Genomic DNA, 24,711 nt, shown 5'->3' with positions numbered 1-24,711 from the left:
AAACATTTTGCTGTACATGGCCATTACTCACTACTCTCTCTAATCCAGAGTTGCGTTAAACCAAACTAAAAGTTTCAACAGAGATTTACAGAAACATTCCTTATTCAGCATGCAGGTTCCTCATGCCTGAGTGAGTCAGTCTTTCCTGAGCCATACAATCTGTTAACATGACCCAAGCACGCAGCACATGATGTTCTGCGACCATGATTATTACATCTGCACAAAAAGATCATGCGTGAATCAACCAGCATGAGGAGCCTGGTAACAGCCTGTATAATTAAAAAAAAATAAAAAAATATATAAAAAAATCACACAAGCAAGATTACTGATTATCAGCACAGCTGTGACTCAGGCCACATAATGATATTACTTTTATAATGTATTTTGTTTATTTTTGCTCAGGCATGGAAATAGTTGCCAGAACACACATAGACTAACTGACAGCACACAGAACGTGTAATAAAATTTTAACGTAACAAACTATTGCTAGAATTCAAATACAATTTAGCATGTCTAGTGTACGTATAGTTTGTATGGTCTGGTCTTTATCAGCAATCACTGGAAGATTTCAGCAGGAAGGAATTAGTGTTAGGTCTGTGGTGAACTCAGGAGCTCTTGGTTGCACAACTACAAACTGTTGTAGAAAGGACATTATTTACATTGACGTTATTTCCTGTCTAGTGTCACCCAAATGAGGATGAGGTTCCCTTCAGGGTCTGGTTCCTCTCAAGGTTTCTTCCTCATATCATCTCAGGGACTTTTTCCTTGAAACTGTCACTTCAAGCTTGCTCATTAATAGTAACTTAATAAATATTTTTTTTCCTGTCTCTATTCTTCTATAAAGCTGCTTCGAGTCAATACGAATTTTTAAAAGCGCTATACAAATAAATTGAATTGAATTGAACTGAATTTAGGTAATATACAAAATGCACCAATATGGTCTAAAGTTTGTTGCTCTCGGTACCGCGTCTCAAAGTGGCCTTTTTTGCCAAGGGCACCCATTATAAATTTAGAGGTTTATAACTCTGCAAGATTTCGAGCTATCTACACCAAACTTGGCCAGCTTCTTTAGTGTGATACGCTGGACAAAATTGGTGTACCGACTGGCCTTTCGGTTGTCCCGCAGCCCGCCCCCAAAATATGCTAGATCTAAAAACTTTCCGCAACATTGACATGTGACATATCAAAACACTCAGAACAATGAGGGGAACTTCCTCACAGGTATTCGGATTATGTCACATGCTCATATTTACTTGCCTCCAAAAGTATTGCCACCCTAGCACCCTAGCGGGCTTTGGGAATACTGGGAATCAAGTTTGTCACAAAGAACTTTACAAATCTAGTTTTATTTGTTGTGCTGCATACATAGATTGACTGTATTTCCTGACGTATAACTACATTGGGATGCTTCACTGTGTGTATTACGCCACTCGTTCCTGTTCACCGCGCAAAAAAAATCCACGTCCTATTCTACGGTAGGATTAGTGACATCACAGTCATAGCAAACACACCTTATATACACCTTTGCAGGAATATAAGTTTTGCCATAAAATATGAAAGCTTGTGAGTTGAAGATGAAAAGGAAAAAGGGATGATGATTTATATCCCTGATAATCAGAAGCACCTATAAAAGAAATGTACAAATCAATGCAAGCAAGTTAGTAAGCTAGATTACACAAAGTCTATACTACAGTCTATAAGATATAAAGAAGTGTGGCTTCTTCTGAAACAGAACATTTCTCTATATTGTTTCATGCATGTATTACACAGTGTTCATTTCTTGTTTCTTCTTGATCATGGCTTAAAGCAGAATCACATCACATACTCTTGCTTGTGTGATATTGCTTAAACACTTAATATCAACAGTCTTGGAACACCACTTATCCAATCAAATTATAAGACCGGAAGTATAAGACAAATAATTTTATATCTATTCATACGTTCCCCAGTAACATTAGGGATCCAGTGCAGGAAACGAACTAACTCCTTTTTAACAATTAGAGAATTTAGAGTAAGTTACAGGATCTGCTGTCTTTCCCTGTGGCTAATTGTTTGCTCCGCCCACTATTTGGTTTCCATGGACATTAATTGTACTCATTCATCTCCTCAGGTGTGTTGTCTTTGTCTTTGATTGTCTCTGCTTTGTCATTGGTTCCTGTCAGCTATATATACTCTGTTTGTTCACTTCCCTGTGTTGGTCGTTGTCTGATGTTGGATGTTGGTGTGCCTGTTCCTGTGTCCTGTTAGCCCTGTTTGCTGCCTTGTTCTGTCTGCCTGTCTGTTCATCTGTTTCTTGTGTTTTGGACTATTAAACTCTAAACTGCATTTGGATCCTCACTCGCCTTTGTCCTGCACCGTGACAGAACGACCAACCAAAACATGGATCCAGCAGAAATTTTGTTTTGTGTTTGTCAAGACAATTCCCCAATCGAGGAATATGTTGAGGTGTTTTTAGACTTATGTAATCGGGTGGACTTCGGCGAGAAGGAGCTGAAGGACATCTTTCGGCATGGTCTGGAGGACGGGCTGCGCTACCTAGTGCCATTGGGCCGAGAGGTAGGGCCTTTCACGGACCTGGCCAACGTAGCGTTGCTCCTGGGCGGGTCCTCCCTAACCGTGCACAGGACAGAGTCGGACACCGGCCCTAAATATTTTTTGGGGGGGGGCAGTAGGCATCGGGGTCCGTGGGCTGCGGAACCAGTCCAGCCACGGACGCCCGAGGCCCCTACAGTACCTCGGTCCGACCCAGACCTGTGCACACCAGTGACCGAACCCGTCCACATGGGTGCCAGACCGGAAAGCTCGGGCGAGGCCCGGGGGAACCGGCTGATCGCCAAGCTGGCGGACACCCCGATGGCATCGGTCCGGGCGGCCGGCATCCCTACGGCACCGGCTGGAGCACCGAAGGCACCTGAAGCGCCCGAACCCGCCGAAGCGCCCGAACCCGCCGAAGCGCCCGAACCCGCCGAAACGCCCGAACCTGCTGAAACGCCCGAGCTTGCTGAAGCACATGAACCTGTTGAGGTTCCCGAACCTGCTGAAACGCCTGAACCTGCTGAAACGCCCGAACCTGCTGAAGCACTTGAACCCGCTGAAGCACATGAACCCGCCGAAGCGCCCGAACCTGCTGAAGCGCCCGAACCTGCTGAAGCGCCCGAACCTGCTGAAGCACATGAACCTGCTGAAGAACATGAACCTGTTGAGGCGCCCGAACCTGCCGAAGCGCCTGAACCTGCCGAAGCGCCCGTACCTGCAGAAGCGCCCGAACCTGCTGAAGCGCCCGAACCTGCTGAAGCGCCCGAACCTGCTGAAGCACCCGAACCCGCCGAACCCGCTGAGACCCCAGATCCGACCGGGCCGACCGGGTTGACGGAACCGACTGGGTTGACAGAACCAGCCGGACCGATCGGGTCGACGGAACCGACCGGGTCAACCAAGCCAGCCGGACCGACCGGGTCAACGGAACCAGCCGAACCGACCGGGTCGATGGGTCCGACCGGGTCAACCGAGCCAGCCGGACCGACCGGGTCAACGGAACCGACCGGGTCAACAGAACCAGCCGGGCCAACCGGGTCGACAGAACCAGCCGAACCGAACGGGTCGATGGGTCTGACCGGGTCAACTGAGCCAGCCGGACCGACCGGGTCAACGGAACCGACCGGGTCAACAGAACCAGCCGGGCCTACCAGGTCGACAGAACCAGCCGAACCGACCGGGTCGACGGAACAAGTGGTCCCCAGCTTTGTCTCCCTGTCTCTGTCAGTCTCTCCCTTTCCTGTCCATCTTTACAGGTTCAAAGCGCCTCCAGCACCACCCTGGCCGCCAACGCCGTTATGGTCTCTGGCCCGACCTGCAGCGCCACCCTGGTCTCCGGTCCTGCTCTGGTCGCTGGCTCTGCCTGCGGCGCCACCCTGGCCTCCGGTCCTGCTCTGGTCGCTGGCTCTGCCTGCGGCGCCACCCTGGTCTCCGGTCCTGCTCTGGTCGCTGACTCTGCCTGCGGCGCCACCCTGGCCTCCGGTCCTGCTCTGGTCGCTGACTCTGCCTGCGGCGCCACCCTGGTCTCCGGTCCTGCTCTGGTCGCTGACCCTGCCTGCGGCGCCACCCTGGTTTCCGGCTCCGCCCTGGCCTCCTGCTCTGCCGGCTCCGCCCTGGCCTCCTGCTCTGCCGGCTCCGCCCTGGCCTCCTGCTCTGCCGGCTCCGCCCTGGCCTCCTGCTCTGCCGGCTCCGCCCTGGCCTCCTGCTCTGCCGGCTCCGCCCTGGCCTCCTGCTCTGCCGGCTCCGCCCTGGCCTCCTGCTCTGCCGGCTCCGCCCTGGCCTCCTGCTTCGCCGGCTCCGCCCTGGCCTCCTGCTTCGCCGGCTCCGCCCTGGCCTCCTGCTTCGCCGGCTCCGCCCTGGCCTCCAGCTTCGCCGGCTCTGCCCTGCCCTCTACCGCCACATGGACCTGGCCCGCCTTCCCGCCCCCTGTTCCGCCTCCGCTCCGCCGCCCCCCGGTTCTGCGTTGGAGTGTCTGGAATCCACTCCTAGACTATGTCACAAAATCTGGTTTTAAAACCAATCATCTTAAATTTTTTGGATCCTTGTTAACATCAGGTCAAAACTAGTGTTTAAAATAATAATATCTGATTTTTATATATTTATAGTTTAGATTTAAATAGACAAATATTTTACAGAATTATAGTTAATTTGTAACCATGACGTTGCACATTTTTCAATCTAGAAATATTTAAAAAAGGTAATTAAAAAAATTAAATTGCCGCAAAAATTATCAATTGTACTTCAAACAAGTCAATTCTATAAATGGTTCACTTCATGGTGAGAGTGTGTGTGTGTGCCCTGCGATGGGTTGGCACTCCGTCCAGGGTGTATCCTGCCTTGATGCCCGATGCCGCCGGCTCAGGCTCCCAGTGACCCGAGGTAGTTCGGATAAGCGGTAGAAAATGAGTGAGTTCACTTCACGGAGGAATTATTAGATTCTTTTAAAGTATATGGGAGTATATAACAGCTACCACTCTCTTTTATTTATAAAAAAACTTTCCATTAACATAAGTATGGATATTTTTATTGAATGCCATGTTGCTAATTTGCTCCTGCAGTAATAGTCTAATGTAATAATGGTGTAGATATAATAATTTAATAGGTTCTCAACTATAGCTCTGCAGCCAGGTTCATTCTGGTCAAGAACTATGTATGTGAATTATTTCAGTGCAGGAGCACTTTATCCAGGAGGTCTGCTTCTTCTGCAATGCCACAGTTTATCATACTTGACGTTCAGTTCAGAAGGAAAGTGAAGAAATAAAGGAGGAACGCACATAAATACTAGTTTCTGCATCATGAAAAATGTCTGTGTGAACATCGCTCCTGCTGTACTATCACTTACGTTAAATAGTTATTCCAGTCATCCAGGAACTCAAATCTAGTTTTATTGAAAGCTCAGTCCCAGATGCAGATAACTAGCTGACAATATTTTATGTGATACTTCAGGCAGGAGATTCATGTCAGCAAGTTTTGAGCAGGGAAGTGCCTGTTTCCTACTATTCGTTTCCATGTTTCATCACTTTCTTCTATTAGGTGGGTCCTTTCTGACAGACTGTGGCCTTCACTCTGGATATTTCCACGATGTACATGGCTATGGATTTCCTACCTGTGCCAACTTTCCCAAATTCCCCTTAGAAAACAAAGAGCTTTCATACCAAGCCTGGTTTTCAGAAAGAAACAAAAGTGTCTTCGTGTTCTGATACTGCACAAGCAGTGAGCTAAAAACCTCCACAAGCTGCTGTGGTTAACACGACCTTGTCAAGCCAAGGCTCATGGTGGTGAGGAGTCAATTACCAGACTCTTGTAATATATCTGCGCTAAAAAGACCTGTATGGTTTTTAGCAAGAGGGCATGGAGAATATTTGTCATACGGCAGAACTGATTAGGACAGGGATCATGAGTCATATGTATAACGGAGAGAATGAGAGGTGAAAATTTCCAAGCCCACAGCACACAGAAAGGCAACCTAGAAAAAGATGCTACACTCACAGCCTTGCTTTAGTGGACAATGTTTTAGTTTTGGCCAGATGTGATGCTGTGGGACTCACTAGCAGATGTTTTAAGTTATCCTGCATGGAAGCCAAACATGTAAGATATTCCCAGGCACCCCACGGGTATTCCTTAGACATTCTTGAATACATTTCATCCAAATACCTCATAGTACTTCTATACTGAAGCTTACAGTTTAGTTGCATGTAATGCGGCAAATACCGATTCCTTTAAATAATATGGCATGAAGTTCTTTTCATTCACCCATTTGGATAGGCTGAATTAGAGTTTGCCTCTCTAAATGGAAGTTGTTGATGCTTTCACAGCCATAGTTGCTATGCAATCTGCTGAGTTTTGTTCACTAATAGAGATAATTAGTCACTTGGCATCATGACTGCATCAAGTTTGTCATTTTCCTTTTCATGGCCTTCAGAACATTTCCTAGGTTCCTGTCAGATTAATTAAAGCTGCAGTGAGCTCAGCTGTGCCCGCTTCATAGTCTGCCACAGTCACTGCACGGTGCCATTTTAAATCAGTGATACACAAGAGGTCTTCCTTGTATCTCTGCATGAAAGTGGTTAACATACATTATACCACAGCGCTACTGAAAAATATCAAGTATCAATTGTCTAACAGTGTTGATTAATAACACATTGTGATTAATGTTTACTATAAGGAGATTTTATTTAACGTTGATCAAATGAGTCTCCAGTATCAGTGCTTTGTAAGAGTCAGCAGTTTTTCTGCCACAGAAGAGTCCTCAAGACAGGCTACTTAGAATTTTGTGTTTTCTTGGAAGCATGAAGTAATTGCCAACAAGAAGAAGAAGAAGAAGAAGAAGAAGAAGAAGAAGAAGAAGAAGAAGAAGAAGAAGAAGAAGAAGAAACCAAAAGCTGCATTGTTTCACTCTTAAAAGGTTCAAGAGGTTAAAACTGGAAGAAACTGGAACTTGTGAAAAAAAATTTTAACTAAAAATTATTCCAGTCTCCTGTACTAAAAATAACCAACTTTAGAGTGGTAAAAGTCTCCCTTCTTCATCACTCTCTTCTCTTTGGTGTTGACTATTTTCCCAATAATCACCACAGAGTAAAGGTTGTTCAAGGGGTTCTTTGTATGGGTTCTAGGTATGGGTTGTAAGCTTCCTGCTTCCTAAAAATTTCTGAACTGGAGAAACTATATGTTGAAGTTCTACTTAAATTCCTAAAGAAGGGAACTAAATAACACATAACACTGCTAGACTGATGAAAACCATGCAGCTGCAGAAAGGGAAAGTCTGATACACCATGTACTCTGGTTTCCACTAAAGTCCAAAGTCATGTAAGCTGACTCACTCACTCACTTTTTACCGCTCATCCGAACTATTCTCGGGTCACAGGGAGCCTGTGCCTATCTCAGGCGTCATCGGGCATCAAGGCAGGATACACCCTGGACGGAGTGCCAACCCATCACAGGGCACACACACTCATTCACTCACTACGGACGGCTGGAATCGAACCCCCAACCCTGGAGGTGTGAGGCAAACGTGCTAACCACTAAGCCACCGTGCCCCCCATGTAAGCTGACTAACATCTCTAAATTGTCCATAGTCTAATCTTATTCAGTCTAGCCTGATAGATGGATGTAGGTTTGTTTACACTGTTGTTGTAGCAGCCATGCTTCTCAGCCATAACTATGCCAAAGTTTTGCTCTCATCATTTTATTGAAAACAGAACTGATGCTTGCAACATGTTAATTACACAGCGCTGTGATTTCTCAGTATGTAAAGTGTCAGTAGACCATCTGTGCCATAAAATAAGTCTCCTTTTAGCTTTTGTACTTTACATCATGGTCCTCTTGAAGGTCACACAACTGAAACAGTTAATCAGGGCCTTCAGCAGTGTCTGAATATTAAAGCCAAGGGTATTAATCTTTCATAAAGACACGATTTTGTCTGGCTACAATTTTTTATTGCATATGTAACTGACCAAATATTCATAGCAAGCTCAAGGTTTGTAGAATCCTAAAACATTCTGTGACACATTATCTTGATAAGGAACCTGTACAAGCAGAAAGAAGGCTGTGGAATGTGGTTATCAGATAGGACCATGTTTTAAATTATTCTAAACATCTGAACTCTCATTTGTCTGGAGAATCGTGCTGGATGGATGAGTTGAAGCCAGAAGCCACAAAAGGTTAATCTCTATCCTTTTTCAGTAAGTGAACAAGTGAAAACGGAACAAAATAGCTTAAAAAAAAAGCATTTTGTCTGCACCTTTTTAACAATAGGAAATTCTGCAAACTTGCACATTTGCCTGTCTTTATCTGGAGTAATGACATGGTTTATTTAAGAAAAGAAAAAAAAAACCATTATATTTAATGTTCAAAATGGATATGCTTAATGGACAAACGTTTGTGGACACCTGACCATCACATGCCAATGTGATACCTCTGCAAACTGTTACCTCAATGTTGGAAGCACATAATTGTACTTCACTGAAATGACGAGGCACAAATATTCCATATCAGTTTTAATCAGATGCACCACCTCTGCACTTTTTGACTTGTGCTATTGAGTGCCATAAAAAAAAAAAAAAAAAGGAGGAGTATCAGCCAAGTTGTAACTACTATGTATTTGGGGTATGCAAAAATAAGTTGTGGTTCTTAGCTAGGTACATTTAATTAATATGTGGACATCGGTTCTCACCTCAGTTAAGCCTTGAACCCTTGTCACTGGAGTTCTGCAACATCCTCATGAGAAGATGCAATGGTTTATACTACTATTACATGAATTGATCACTGATCATGCTTGCTACAAAATTCAATCTAATCATTTGAAATTTGTTAAACTTTGGTATACATAAGGAATTCAAGATCTGATGGCTAACGTAATATTTATATGTAAACTATAAGTAATATATTAAATCTGACCAACCACATGTTTCTTTTCTCAGTGTGAACTGCTAATAAATTAGTTCAAATCAGTTGTGATCTAAACTTTTGAAGTAATCAACTTATTTCTAGTCAGAAACTCTAAAAGCACTCTAGCACTCTAAAAGAAATAAGGGCAGATTTAAACAATGAACACAATCCGATCCGATGAACACAATTAAAGTATTAGACTTGTTACAGCTTATGTTCACTGCTTATGTTCACTGCTTTAATTTAATTATTTCTTTAATTATTTGAAACAGTAGGTTTTTTTTTATTATTCATTCTATTCACAGAACATCACATTAGGTCCAAGTTGACGTTATGTATTCTTGGAGTCTGTGGGATACTTTGGAGTCTGTGGGAAAATTCGAACCATTTAATTCATGTAACCGGTTGTTAAAACTCAAATAAATACTCAATAATGAATAACTTTCATAGTGGAGGTTTATGATTGCCACCACAATAAATAAATAAATAAATAAATAGTGTACACTGGATGTCTCCTGACCCAAGTTTGAGATGAAGCACTTCTCTATTTCACACTTCAACCTCCTTTTATCCAACAAAACTGATGCATAAGCCAAATACTAAAAAAAAAGATCTCCTAGGAGATGTATTACCTTTAAAGGTCCTTAAAAGGTTTTATTTATGGTTCTTTCATGAATTTTTACTAAAATTGTCTATGAAGACAAAGTAAAGTGAGGTGTTAAAAAGCAGACCATGATCAATGTATCTAAGAAGTAAACACATGTCAGTTGCAGACATTTCTACCTCTACGACTTGGACGTAACTGGAAGGGAACCATCCCGTTATTCCATCCTTCTCTCCTTCCCACCATCCTCCAGGCAGCGCGCGCGTGACGCGGATCAGCTCCCCGGGCTGAAAGCGCAATCCGCGCTCGTGCTGCTCTCCGCTGAACGCGTACAAACTCCGACACAGCGATCCCGACATCGCAAACGAACTTCCCTGGTGCTCTTTCTCGCAATACCGTCAATCACTTTTTTCTTCTTTCTGCTCGAGTACTCCTTTTCGGTTCCTTCTTTACCGCGGTGGTTTATACAGATGTTTATATCCAGCGGATTCCGAGCAGATGTGCTTCACTGTCAGCACGCGCGCGATAAACCAAAGACTCGATGCCTATTGGACATATAGTGCACTACGTAGGGTGGGGAAGCCACTGGCCACGTTCCAACCCGCACGCTACTGTATCAGTATAACGACGTAGTACGCCACCTATATGGCAACCTTTGGTTCTATTTAGCAGCCATACAGCAGCATGTGGTTCCTGGACATTATTTAGTGCGCTTATAGAAGGAAGAGAGATCTAATCTACTTTAACATGTGAGATTTAGACACATGACAGCAGTAAACAATGAATGGTGAATGCAAATTTCACACGTTTCACACGTGCGCTGCGCAAATGCTGGCACACGCAAATGTGTTGTTAGAAGTGTGAGAGCATCGCACGTGCCAGATTAATACAAAAAAATGAAAGAAATAATAATAAAAATATAAAAAAAAACGAGATGAAACTAAACAAAATCATTTTTGATCATTCTTTACGTTTTATTATCAGGAATTAGGTACTTTTAATGAAAAAAACAACACTAAACATTCACCTTATGTATTTTTTGGTCTATTAGTTTATTGCACAAAATATATTACTACAACCATGAAGAACTACAGTAACAATAACAACAATGATAATAAGAACAACAATAATAAACCCATCTATTTTCTGTCTTACACATGGTCACAGGGAACCTGGAGTCTATCCCAGGGTACTAAGTACACAAGACAGAGACATAACCATCACACAGACACACAGACACAGAAACACACACACACACACACACATACACACACATGCACACACACACAGATATTGTGAGCGTTCTTGGGCGTACCTGGGCGTTCATCTGAACAGCAAACTGGACTGAACAGACAACACTAAGGCAATCTATAAGAAAGGACAGAGCAGACTCTTTCTGCTGAGGAGACTAAGGTCTTTTGGAGTGAAGACCTTTTTTGACTTTGTGGTGGCCTCAGCCATATTCTATGGTGTTCATAGAATATTCTCTACTGCAGAAAGGAAGAGACTGGACAAGCTGATCAGGAAGGCCAGCTCAGTCCTGGGGATTCCTCTGGACACTGTACAGGAGGTGGGAGAAAGTAGGATGGTAGCAAAACTATCATCATTGCTGGAGAATGACTCTCACCCCCTGTATGAAACGGCGTCATCTCTGAGCAGCTCCTTCAGTGACAGACTTTTACATTAAAGAGTTAAAGAGGATGTGTTAGAGCAGGGAAAAGCCTGAAATGTGCAGAAAGGGGATTTATATTTGGTCTGACTGGGGTTGTAAAGGTTAAGATTTAGTGGGCAAAATGTTATGAGTTGCAATCCTCACACTACACTGCTGTATGCCTGACCGAATTACCCAAAGTCTTTGCCTCACTCACTCACTAAAATAATTTTGAATTAGAAGAGCAGAAATAAATGCAAACCTGTGCAACACAATGTTTTTAAGTGAAGGCATTCGTACCAGAAGGGGTTATAGATTCAAATAAAAACTGTGGGAAGAAAACAAAAGTTGAAAAATGTGAAAATTAGTTTTGTCGTAAAACTACATACAAAGTCAAAAAAAATAAAAAATATATCTAACAGTGCAATTGTGGTTGAGTAATTTGGGGAAATTAGTTGGGATAAAAATAACGTATTAACTTACACAAGATGTTGGCTTTTTCTGGGTAATTCCTACAGAAGTTCTTACCCCTTACACGGCTTGGTTGTGCCCTTTTTTATTCAATAACCTCATCATTCTGAAATGGGAGCTCAATAAAGAAATATGCAAATAAATAGTGCAAGGTAAAAAGGAAAACAAAAGTGGAAGTGCAGGAGGTTCAAAGGCTCAATAAAATCATTCAGTTCCTGATTTGATGTGATTCTCACAGATTCTCACACTTACCATGTGCGTACTATGTAAGTCTGAGTTTCCTGAGTGGAGTTCATATTGTATTTAAATGTATCATTCAGTAAGTTGGTGTGATTCATCTAGGTATCATTATAACTGACATCTTTTCACATACATAGCAACCCACTGTGGTGTTGTTCCCTTTTCTGTTCACACTTCTCTGTCCATTTTTCATATCCTCATGCCATCACAAACCCATATGAGTCACAAGGTATTTTAGACTGGCCAGCATCTGCCATGAAATCATTTAAAACCGAGGCTATTACACTAAAATTTGCAGAAGTCCAGCTAAATAAATATGTTGATTAATGAGTAACATGGCTGAAGTTCAACACCTGTTATTTTTTAATGCTTGATCATTGATTATATTTACATCTATAGTGGGTGTAGAATATAAGACATCATATTTCTGTAAGCTAGATTCAGTAACATGTGGTTACTGAATCTTATCCAGAGCGACATACAGAAGTGCTTAAGTCTCTATCAGTGGATACATTAACTCTGGTTCACTAGGTTACATACTTAAGATACCAAGAGTCTAAAACGTTGTTATAAACATATATAAACATATATGTAACAAACAGGGAAGGAAGTGCTAGTTGAAGTGTTTCATGAATAAGTAGGTCTTCAACCGTCGTTTGAAAATAGCCAGTGATTCAACTTTCCGGACCCCTAACGGAAATTCATTCCACCACCTTGGTGCCAGAACAGAAAAGAGACGTGTAGTATACTTGACTCTTACCATGAGAGATGGTGGGACTAGTCGAGCAGTGCTGGTAGAGCTGAGGGTGCAGGGTGCATTATATAGTATTATATATTTTGTTTCATGGTAGAGTTTTAGACTAGCACCATAGAGATCTGTTTTTTTCTATTTGTCAAAAAATATGTTGTCACGTTGCTAATCATATCAATCATATTACTAAACCACTCCACTTTCTTATCACCTGGTATCTAGTTTAGGCTGATAAGCATCCTTCATCTTAAAAGCTTACATACATGTGATTGTACTGTAAATGATGTAACAGAGGACCTGCTACAGAAAAACAGCTAGCTCATTTTTTTTTAGAAAACTATAGATGAAAAACTAGAACTTTTCATTAGTCTCTGCTACATGAAGTACTCAAGTTTATCTGATTCCTCTGGGATGGGGGGTTTATTTCTGCTTCTGCCCTTTGTGCATGGTCTTTGCATGCTCTCCTGTCTCCGTGCTTTGGGGGTTTCCTTCAGGTACTCTGATTTCCTCTTCCTACATTACCTATAGTGCGTGATTGTGACCTCTGACAGTTGGGTGGATGGTGTTTACTTGGGTTTTTGCATGTAGGACCTCTAATGCATCTCAATCAGCTTCCTAGTTCAGAAGTCAGGATATTAATCGGGGCATTTTAAAGACTGTCTTAATTGCTAAATCCATCTACTGGAATGTTTTTGCACTAAAATTCCAATAGCGCACTTTAAAAACCAGGGATCGTCGATGCTCGCATTGTTCCCTTTCTTGACATTCTATTTCAAAACAAAACTCTAATTCAACTTTGCCTACAAATCTAACTAGCTTGTTATCATTGTTGTAGCTCTCAAACGATTCACTTTATTTGAAAGTCAGTGGGTTGTTTGAGTTTCTACCATCCTGCTTGAAATGCCATGATAAAAATATGTGATTAAGCTACCCAATTTAAATGACGTATAAACCATAAATATTTAATGTTTGGGTTTTTGAGTCATCAGTGACCAAACTATAAAGAGAGCTGATTGAGTCGCACCCTAGTTTCCTGCACCAGTAGGTGGCAGTGTTGTGCTGATAGCTCAGGTAACTCTAAGAAGAAGAAGAAACTGAAGCTGTCATTACAAGTGTCAGATGAAACATAAACAGAAACATGTCTTTATTGTTACAGCTATTACAGTGTAGTTGTCATGTAAATACAGACATGTATACAACAGGACAGGTTTATTTAGAGACATCAGTATAGCCAGCGCGTTATTTTCCACATGATCATATCCACATTTCTGCACTTTTTTCTCTATTGTTATCTAAACACAAAGAGATCAGATGGAGAAGATCGAGGCTCAGATGGAGAAGATCGAGGCTCAGATGGAGAAGATCGAGGCTCCTGTGTTCACCTTCGGCGTGATTGCTGATATTCAGTACGCAGATTTAAAGGACGGTTATAATTATCACAGAACCAGGAAGCGTTATTACAGAAACAGCCTGCAACTGTTGAGAAATGCCATCAGGAGCTGGAATGAAGAGGATGTGAAGCCCAGCTTCATCCTGCAGCTCGGAGACATCATTGACGGCTTCAACAGCAAGTATGGGGCATCAGATAAAGCCCTGAAAACAGTGATGGATGAATTCAGGAGCTGCTCTGCTCAGGTCCATCATGTGTGGGGCAACCATGAGTTCTACAACTTCTCCAGGAGTGACCTGTTCTCCTCTGATCTTAACAGCGGGGTCAAGGTGGATGAGGAGAAAGATGATATGATGGATTTGGTCTACGCTTACCACTTCAGCCCAGCTCCCAACTTCAGATTTGTGGTCCTGGACGCTTACGATCTGAGTATCATTGGCCGGGAGGAATCGTGTGAGAAGTACAGTCAGTCGTTGGACATCATAAAATCACACAATCCTAATGAGGAACTAAATCAGCCTCCAGGTACCTGAATCTGCTCTAGGGATGATCTTGTGATTTTATGATCTTCTTTCTTTCTTTCTTTCTTTCTTTCTTTCTTTCTTTCTTTCTTTCTTTCTTTCTTTCTTTCCTTATTGTCTTTCTTTCTTTCTTTCTTTCTTTCTTTCTTTCTTTCCTAATTTTCTTTCTTTCTTTCTTTCTTTCTTTCTTTCTTTCTTTCTTTCTTTCTTTCTTTCTTTCTTTCTTTCTTTGTGCATGGTCTATGCATGTTCTCCTGTCTCCCTGCTTTGGGGGTTTCCTTCAGGTACTCTGATTTCCTCTTCCTACATTACCTATAGTGCGTGATTGTGACCTCTGACAGTTGGGTGGATGGTGTTTACTTGGGTTTTTGCATGTAGGACCTCTAATGCATCTCAATCAGCTTCCTAGTTCAGAAGTCAGAACATTAATCGGGGCATTTTAAAGACTGTCTTAATTGCTAAATCCTTCTACTGGAATGTTTTCGCATTCTTTCTTTCCACTTTTCTTCCTTCTTTCTTTCTTTCTTTCTTTCTCTCTTTCTTTCTTTCTTTCTTTCTCTCTTTCTTTCTTTCTTTCTTTCTTTCTTTCTTTCTTTCTTTCTTTCTTAGTTTGCTTTCATTATTTATTTATCTCAGAATTGGATAATTTGCCTATTCCCCCTACTAAATACATCTTCTATAAAATAGCTACCAACAGGGAAGGGTGAAGGCCGGCACATGGTTCTCCTAAGACACATGAAGCCATTCATGTTTCTGACTGCTGCTCATTCTACATCACTCAGAGGAAAATGTGATCTTCCCTCTTCCTCATACATCTCCACCTAGATAGTAGATGTGGCATTGTCGAAATTTGAATTTGAACTTGAATCTCGAAACGATGTTTCATTATTAGTAGGGTCATTTGTAACCATTATGCATCTTTGACTCTCAAACGCTTGACAATGCTACCACAACAACATGGAATAGCACAGTTTCATATGAATCTGGGGGAAGCATATAGGGGAATGTTTTTCTTTTGTGCCTCCTAAAAGCTTATTGACTGACATATGTTCCTTCTAAAGCCTTCTAAAGTATTCAGGATCCTCTTCATGGTATTTACAGCAGGCACGTCATAGTGACAAACAGACATATCACGCTTCTGTAACACACCTAGGATGGTTTTCTGATGTGGTTTAAACAGCACAGTTATAGCAGAAGGGCCTGCTGGCTATTTCCTCTTTTTACTTACCAACTGTCTGCAGATCCTGATATTAAAACCTTTTGTTTTCTCCTGTTCATGCAATTTAACAAGAAAGGAAAGAGGCTAAAAACTAGATTTGCCCAGTCATGCTGGATTTAATTACATTTAATGTTATATACCCAGTTGACACCTACCAGTTATTAAAAGATGTTGTTTGCAGGGTTCCCGCGTGGTCTTAAAAAGTCTTAAAAGCATTGAATTTATTAATTTGGAAATAATACCTTAAAAAGTCTTTAAAAAGTCTTGAATTTTGATGTCTGGGTCTTAAAAATTGTGCTGTATGTAACTTTTCCATATTGTAATTTTCCTCAAAAGTTTCATTTGTCAACCACGATTATTTTGATTCAGTGACGTAGTATAAAAGAGTGGCGGAACCAATAATTGAGAACGCAACGCAGCCCCGGGTCACCGTACAAAATACTGCGAACACGCGATGTGTTCAGTAAAGGAAGATCACGTGGTACGACACCACAGCCATAGACTACAACACAACACAACAAGCAAAGGAGAAGCGCGAGAAATCAATGAAAATCTCAGCATTCCACAGGAAAGGTTGACTGACGCATGCAGTTATATTTTTAAAGTTTGTTTTTACGTTAGCTAGCTACCAATTTCATTCTGAGGTTATGGGGAAATGTAAATTTAATGAAGCGTGGCTGGATAAAAACTCTTTGTCATTGGTTAAAACCAGTGGACAACAACGTTTTTGAGGCGCTTTGCACCATATGCAAAAAAAGGATTCAGCTAGGTACAATGGGAATGAAGGCATTAGAGTCTCATGCCAAGTCGTCCAAGCACATAAAAGCTCTCAATGGACAAAAACAAACTTCTTCCATCGCCTGCGTGTTTGAACCAACTAATGTTAGCCAGCTATCTGTTAATGTGCCTGTAGTGGCAACAGGAGCTAATGTTAGCCAGTTTGCTGTTAGCGCTGCAGACCCTCCAGCTATGGCCGCAACTAGGGTGGATCTGCGCACAGCTTTTGGGTCCACACCAACACTGACCTGATCTCCAGGTCCAACCTCTTGCGGAGAGGCCATAAGGAGTAGTTGACGGAACTGGCTGTCCTTGATAAAGACATTGCTTCCCTGAGTGAAGAGCTAAGGAGTTGACTGTGTTTCTTAATTTAATTTAATTTATTGTTGAGTTCTGATTTTCGATGTTTATTGTTCAGGGGTCTCAGTTCCCCATATTCCCTGCATGGAATAAGTAGCTAGCTCATGTTAAAAAACAACTTAACATTGTTTGGCAAACTTTTTTGTGGCCTACTGAAATGCTTTAAATCAAGGATTTAGTTTTTCTTTGCTGGTAGGGACGTGAAATAGGTATTAATTTTTTATATAAATGGTCTTAAAAAGGTCTTAAAAAGACTTGAATTTAACTTGAAGAAACCTGTAGGAACCCTGTGTTTGAGCTTCTGAGCAGGATTAATGAAGTGAAATGTGATCCTGTATGTACTGAGCACAACTGTCTTGGCTCACTGATAGTTAATTAACTCTAACGTTGCAATGCAAAGATTATAAAGCATATATTTTACATTTACTGCATTTGGCAGACACCCATATCCAGAGCAACTTACATTTTTAAACTGGATAACTGAGGTTTAAGGGCCTTGCTCAGGGGCCCAGCAACAGCTGCTTTTTGTAAACTAACTGACTTCTAATTGGGAGTCCAATGCCTCAACCACCAGGCTACCACATTCCCAGATATTTTATCAGTTTAAGGTATGATCCAGTTTTAATTTTTGTGGTGTCTCTCCTACTACCAACAATCTTTCTGCACTTACAGTATATTACTGATATTAACTGATGTTTGATGGTGTCTGAAAAAGCTTTGTGACTTAACAAGCACATTTGTTTTGCAGGCATATATCCTTTGGATGAAAGGTTTGTGAAGTTCAACGGAGGATTCAGTCAAGGTCAGGTCGACTGGCTGGATAGAGTGTTGACCAGTGCTGATGAGAAAGGAGAAAAGGTCACGGTTGTGAGTAAGTATAGCCTTTTCGTGTTCTATTACATTTGAAGGGAACTCCCTGAGGAAATTGTTTAAATAGAAAGGATTGTTCTGAGTTTTCTCAAGAAATTGTGCTAGGGTGTTCACTGTAGTTTAGTTTGTATCTGTCTATCTGCATGTTTAGCCTTTGATTTCTGAGAATTTCAGTTCATTTGTATGAAATGAAACGAAATGAAATCGGGGCATTGAAGCCTTGCTCAATTGCCCAACTGGGGCTTGAACAGCGACCTTCCGAACAACAACCCAGCGCCTTAACCACTTGAGTCACCACTGCAGCTCCAGCAGACCAACCTATTTCTGTAGTCCTTAAAGTTACTGCTTGTTTTAACCTCAGAGCTGTTTACACATCATTTTTGAAGAGCTTATTCATATGTTCATTAATCTCAATGAAGTGTTTTTCTGGTCAGGGCTGCAGTTAATAAGCAATAAGATTTTAAAATAAAGACAAAACACAATGATTCATTCATGTTTGTGGACTGCCAATAAGATGTAATTCACTGTTTTTTTTCCAAGAGAGTGTTCACAGTATTGGTTGTAGCACAGGCGCAGTACTGTGCGGATCCTATTCTGGCACCTCTGCAATAATAAAACTAAATTAAATTAAATTGTACACGTCAACAAATTACAAATCGCAGACTAAAAAGCAATTCCCTGGATAGCAGCCATAACAAATAAAGTTCTTTTAAATGAATAACACATGCAGAAACCACAGTGGTCACATGAAGGTCGGTGCGATGCCATTGGCGAACCCAAAAACATGCCTTCTTCCTGTCCATACAAAAACAATATAAATAGAATTTTTTTTTTTTTAAATCTCCACCCAGTCTCCAGGAAAGTTTCGACAAGCTTCTTTTTTTGGTGGTTTTTTGATTGGTGGATTTCGCAGTCAGTGAAACTCCGTGATGAAATTCATTCAAATTGTCAACTTTATCTGGCTAATTCTGCTCCTTTCTTTCTTTCTTTCTTTCTTTCTTTCTTTCTTTCTTTCACTGTTGAATCTAAGAATGCCTTTTTAAACATATTTTGCTGGACTTTAATATTTGTAACCCTTTGAGAAACCTGTGGATATTTGAAAATAAAAAGGTTTTCAACCGCGTAAATCCGTATTTAGTCATAAGGTTTTTAGGAAAACTGAATCTAAACACAGCTCTTTTTATGAGCATAGCCAAAAAAAAAGAGTGAGGTTTCTTTGTCTGTTTTTAGTGTGTATTGAAGTATGTGGCTCTATTAATATCTAGACACCTTGCTCGGCTTGGGTATGATAAAAGAAGTGCAGCACTTGACTGATTAAACTGCTCGAATTTCTCCTGTGAACACTTTTGACCACGTTACTGAATCTAGCTTACAGAAATATGATGTCTTATATTCTACACCCACTATAGATGCGAAACTAGCCCAAAGATCGACTGGAAATTTACTCATATAACATGGATATATTTTTTGCAGGTCATGTTCCTGTTCATCCCTTGTCCACTTCCTCCGTATGTCTGGCATGGAACTTTGATGACGTCTTTTCTCTTCTGCAGTCTCACAAGAGCGTGGTGTGTTTCATGGCTGGACACGACCACGATGGAGGTTATTGCATAGATACAGCCGGTATTCATCACCTCACGCTGGAAGGCGTTATTGAGACGCCACCAGGCGGTGATGCATTTGGCACTGTGTGTGTATATGAGGACAAGATGATCCTCAGAGGTAAAGGGAGAATTAAGAACAGGAAGCTTTGGTATCGATGATGAAGAGTGAATAGATTTAAAATATCAGAAATATGTTTCTGAATCCAATATTTAGGTTAGGGTTTAAAAAATGTCTGGTGTTAAGAGTAACGCTCTTACACTCTCTTACACCCACGCACACACACATACAAGGTTGTTTGGTTTCACAAAATGACCACAGCTCTCTGCTGTGATAATGAAAAGCATACAAACCTATTTCTTCTTCTGAGGTTCTGGAAATGTGCCTGAGATGATCCTCTTCTGAGAGTGTTTTTTTCCCCTGTATTTCTGAAGTATAACAAATCCAAGCTGCTCAGTTACAGTAGGTAGCTTAGGTTCATTCTAATCTTTAAAAAGGAAAATAGTCCCGTTCTGTATCTCTACCTGAGTTACAGGTTGACTCAGTGTGGAAAAATATAATGCTTCCAAGCCCCATGATATATGCTGCCGAATGTGTCAGAAACCAAAGCCAGATTTTGAGTTATACATCACATGTCCTATAGAGATGACAGCATTAATTGGGTGGACAATTCTGTCAGGAGTTTACAGGTCCATATGCCCAGGTATATATGTGTCATTTGATGTGAAATTAATTAAAACAGAGACTTATAAGATATTTATTAGAACAGCTGGTCAGGCCTTTGTGAAGCCTTAAATAGAGAAGAGAAAGCATCTAGTTAGCATCCACTTACTTGAGTGTTACATCCATCTATCTGGTCTGGGCTAAAAACCAGCTCTTGATGTAATGACCAGTGTCTTTCAGGTCTAAGGGATTGTGTGTGTGTGTGTGTGTGTGTGTGTGTGTGTGTGTGTGTGTGTGTGTGTGTGTGTGTGTGCACTCCAGTCAGTCAGGAGCTTCATATACATTGGGGATGTAAACCTGGTTACTTTGCCTGTTGTACATGTATTTTGGTTGCTTTACAGTCTATTTAGATTTATTATTTTCACAACTTCCTTTTCCAAAATAACAAAAACAGCCTAATCTCTAAAGGTTTTTTTAGTAAAGAAAAGAAATCTATAGATATTCACATACAGCCCAGTGACTGGCATACTGCTGTTAGTTTGAATATTAAATTATAATTTACATAACATTTTGCCTTTTTGATCATTAAATAGAAGATAGTGTGAAATAATACATTATTTCGGAGTACACTCTGCTGAAACGTCTGCTATAGTGGAATAGAGTGATATATAATCTTTGGAAGAAAAAATATATTTCTGCAGGTATATTTCTGCAGTTTTGTTTTTTCCATGCAACACTGGGGTCACTGGGATCCTTTTTTAATTTTAATGGGGAAAAAAAACAAATTTTTGTGCAAAATTTAATTTTGCTATTTATATTTTTTGTAAGTGTGAATAATGAATGATGTGAATAAAAGAATCAAATGTAATATTTTAATAATTTAAAAATGGCCTACATGAGTTTATTTTATTTTCTGATGACACATCTTGTTATTTTCTATAGCAACCTTTAGCATTAATGCTATAATTAAATGACCAGAGTCACAAGTTGACTCAACTTGACTCATCTTACTCAAGCAGCTTTAGGAATAAGAATGCAGGGATGTAATAGGATGGAGATTTTAATAAATAATTGTATGGTTATTGCACATTGTTATTCTGATATTGTGATTATTCTGGTATTCTGATGTCTGATTTTTTTTGGTGAGCCAAACCAGACAGTTACTGATGTGCACAGAACAGACTCCATGATGGCTGGATAGAACTATTTCAGCAGCTCCTGTGGCAGGTTATAATTTCCTCAACTGGCAAAGAAAGTACATCCTTTGTTGCACTTTTTTTTTACAGTGGTGTTGATGTGAGTGTCCCACTTTAGGTCCTGGGAGATGGTAGAGCCTGGGAACTTGAATGCCTTTACTGACAGAGGGGTCATTAGAGGTGCAGTCATTGGTGTACAGGGAGAAAGCAGTAGGGAGAGAACACAACCTTGAGGGGCACCAGTGTTGGTTGAGTGGCCGTTTGAAATGAATTTCCCCAGTCTCACTAGCTGCTGCCTATCTGTAAGGAAACTGGTGATCCACTGACAGATAGAGTTACGAACAAATAGCTGAGATAGTTTGGTCAGGTGGGGGCACGGTGGCTTAGTGCTTAGCACGTTCGCCTCACACCTCCAGGGTTGGGGGTTCGATTCCCGCCTCCACCTTGTGTGTGTGGAGTTTGCATGTTCTCCCCGTGCCTCGGGGGTTTCCTCCGGGTACTCCGGTTTCCTCCCCCGGTCCAAAGACATGCATGGTAGGTTGATTGGCATCTCTGGAAAATTGTCCGTAGTGTGTGATTGCGTGAGTGAATGAGAGTGTGTGCCCTGCGACGAGTTGGCACTCCGTCCAGGGTGTATCCTGCCTTGATGCCCGATGATGCCTGAGATAGGCACAGGGTCCCCGTGACCCGAGGTAGTTCGGATAAGCGGTAGAAAATGAGTGAGTGAGTGAGTTTGGTCAGGTGGCGTGTTGGAATGATGGTGTTGAAGGCCGAACTGAAATCTACATACAGGATCCTCGCATAAATACCAAGTTTACTGCATCATACATGGACCTGTTTGCTCAATAAGCAAACTGCAGCTGGTCCAGTAAGGGTCCAGTGAAGTCTTTCAGATAAGTCAGAACCAGTTTTTCAGACAACTTCATGATGACAGACGTCAGCGCCACAGGTCTGTAGTCATTAAATCCTGTTACCTTGGTTTTCTTTGGGACGGGGATGATGGTTGTACGTTTAAAGCAGCAGGGACTTTACACAGCTCCAATGATCTGTTGGCCAGCTGCTCAACACAGGTTTTCAGACAGGTTGGTGTTTTCCTCTTTTGTTCTTTCTGAAGACCTGATGCACATAATCTTCGAGGGACATTGGGGGGGGGGGATTGTTACTGGAGGTGTTAAAGGTTGTGTAACGAGATGATCTGAACGGGTGTGGGGAATTCGAATCTACAATAAAACCCATTCAGATCTTCAACAAGTTGTCTTGCTGATTCACCACAGTGCTGGGGGATGGTGTCTTGTAGTTGGTGATGGAGTCATTTCCAGAATGAAGCTGAGTCGTTAGAGGTGAACTAAACCTTCAACACTTTAGTGGAGCTCTTATCTCCTTATTCAGTGTGTTCTTGGCCTGACTTTTGACCTGAGTTTTGCGGTAAACCATGGCTTATCATTGTTGAATGTTAGATAACTTCTGATGCATATGTCCTCACAGAAACTGATATATGAAGATACAGTGTCAGTGAGCTCATCCAGAATGTTGGCAGCAGCTTCAAAAGCACACCAATCTGTGAGGTCAAAACAGGCTTGCAAAAACCTGCTCTGTTTGACCCACAATTGACCCACTATCGATTTTTTACTAACTACAAAATAGGATACTGCTTCAGTTGATCGTTATATTTAATGTTGAAACTGACAAACAAGTGCATTATACTGTATGTATTAAAAGCTAGACTAGTGCAGTGCCATTATGTGACAGTCAAGAGATTGTGAATGTCAGATCATGTTACTGTACTCTGCTATTATTTTGTTTACTCTGGCATCCTGCTCTTGCCTATAAAGTATATCTTTTGCCAAAGCCCCAGCTCTAAAATATCATGCTGGTCTCTTGGAAACATTAAAGTCCCCTTATAACCTCTTTCATCAGCTGGTGCAGGTTTACTGCTAATCTCTCAGATCACTTTAAACTATGCTGGATGTAGCCAGCAGTAGTTCTAATACTGTTTTAACATGCCCTCATCTATTGCATCATCATGTACCTTGCAGAGTTGTCCTTTTAATGCATATTCATTGTTCTTCCAATACTTAATCATTCCAAGTGATTTTTTATTAAATGGCACTGGTATTAAGAAAACATAATTGTAGGTATCAAGAGCAAAACATACCCAGAAGACATTAGAAGTAAATAATAATAAAAGAAGTGTTTAAAATAAACATTGTTTGTACAAATATTCAAGGACATGCTTGCCATTTTAATAACCTCTGTTCCCATCTGTAAGGTTTTAGAAGTATTATTTACACATTTGTCTGGTGCATGTCACAGAACATCCATCCATTTCCTGTACTGCTTATCCTACACGGGGCCACTGAAGCCGATCCCAGGGAATCCTTAGATTACAAGGTGGACCACTGTGGATGGAGTGCCAATCCGTTGCAGGGCTCAAACACGCACTTTCATATGCGGCAGACAATTTTAGAGATCAGCCAACAATGTATGTCTTTGGACTTGGGTAGGAAACCTGAGTATAGAGGATGCAAGCAACTACCACCACTTCCTGTCACAGAACATATCTAAGTTTATTTAAACAAATATTTCAGTCCAATTTTTATTGTTTGATTAAATGCAGAATAAACTTAAACTCGTACACTCCCACTTTTTGTATACCAAGTGTCTGTAAAGAAACGATACTCATGAATAAAGGTGTAATATTGTACTTATAGCTCACTCAAACCTGACTTGTCCATAACACCCCCCATGTTCCACTGACATTGCTGTACATGTTTTCATGATTCACTGTGCTGTTGCTGTATTCCAGTTAGTTGTACAAGATGACTGTGTTACTTTTAGATTTAAAGTCAGAGCAGCATGAGTCCGAAGAACCAAAGACATTCTGCAGTTCTGAGGGAATTGTGGCCACAACTGAAAGTGACTGTCAAGAAGTCATATGACTGTAACTAAGATCACGAGGTATGGAGCCAGTTTAGCAAATAGCTGACGTTGGAAGTTTTAATAGATTTTTCTATTGTTTTGAATAAGTAGATTTGGTTATTAACATAAAAATCTGTCTGTAGAACTACAAAGAAATCTTTATATGCAAATATTTTTACTTTCTGGGGTAACCATACCTTCTGTATGGAATAAAACAAGACAGATTGTAATGTTATAGGAAAATGATAAAGTGGCATAATGGACACCCAGGCAAAGTGGGCTGTTTTCCTACAAGCGCATTTTACTCAAGTGTTTTATTCTTTGTACGCCACAGGAAACTGCTGTGAGACAAGCTAATTAATTTAAGTTATTCTGATAATCTGTCTAAAACACTATAATCTGACTTGTCATTGAGATACAAACAAAAGAGAAACATAGTTAGGTGCAGGAAAGCCTGTAGTTTTCTAAAGTGTATATTCTATTAAATGTCAAGTGTGGCACAGAAACACAGCAAGTAGTTCAGCCACTTTGGGATACTTGGTTCGATCCTGAGCT

At 41.1% G+C, this 24,711-nt stretch overlaps 2 protein-coding genes across 4 annotated transcripts in view; one reads left to right on the top strand and one right to left on the bottom strand.

Annotated features, from left to right (window-relative positions):
- The window catches only part of LOC132840049 (growth arrest-specific protein 7-like), a 38,799-nt gene extending 28,731 nt beyond the window's left edge, over positions 1–10,068 (bottom strand). For 2 of the 3 annotated variants that reach the window (XM_060861383.1, XM_060861393.1), the window contains exon 1: positions 9,706–10,068. In XM_060861383.1, the coding sequence (XP_060717366.1) occupies positions 9,706–9,885 (180 nt within the window). In that variant the 5' untranslated portion in view covers positions 9,886–10,068. The remainder of the gene's footprint in view (positions 1–9,705) is intronic. The other variant, XM_060861375.1, reaches the window with a different exon arrangement.
- A 3,656-nt stretch (positions 10,069–13,724) lies between these two features.
- adprm (ADP-ribose/CDP-alcohol diphosphatase, manganese-dependent) lies at positions 13,725–20,928 on the top strand. Its single transcript, XM_060861362.1, has 3 exons — positions 13,725–14,554; positions 17,655–17,777; positions 19,250–20,928. Exons 1-3 carry the CDS (start codon positions 13,951–13,953, stop codon positions 19,537–19,539), a joined length of 1,017 nt encoding a protein of 338 aa, XP_060717345.1. The 5' UTR covers positions 13,725–13,950; the 3' UTR covers positions 19,540–20,928.
- The last annotated feature ends 3,783 nt before the right edge of the window (positions 20,929–24,711 follow it).

Source organism: Tachysurus vachellii, chromosome 2 (genome assembly GCF_030014155.1).
Source record: "Tachysurus vachellii isolate PV-2020 chromosome 2, HZAU_Pvac_v1, whole genome shotgun sequence".
NCBI lineage: Eukaryota > Metazoa > Chordata > Actinopteri > Siluriformes > Bagridae > Tachysurus > Tachysurus vachellii.
This window is presented reverse-complemented; position numbering and strand designations above follow the sequence as displayed.

Bases quoted from the DNA above. Each gene is read 5' to 3' on its own strand.
- adprm (XM_060861362.1), top strand. From the start codon at position 13,951: ATGGAGAAGATCGAGGCTCAGATGGAGAAGATCGAGGCTCAGATGGAG. The intron at 14,555-17,654 runs GTACCTGAATCT...TTTGTTTTGCAG, and splicing joins GGAACTAAATCAGCCTCCAG to GCATATATCCTTTGGATGAA. The intron at 17,778-19,249 runs GTAAGTATAGCC...TATTTTTTGCAG, and splicing joins AGAAAAGGTCACGGTTGTGA to GTCATGTTCCTGTTCATCCC.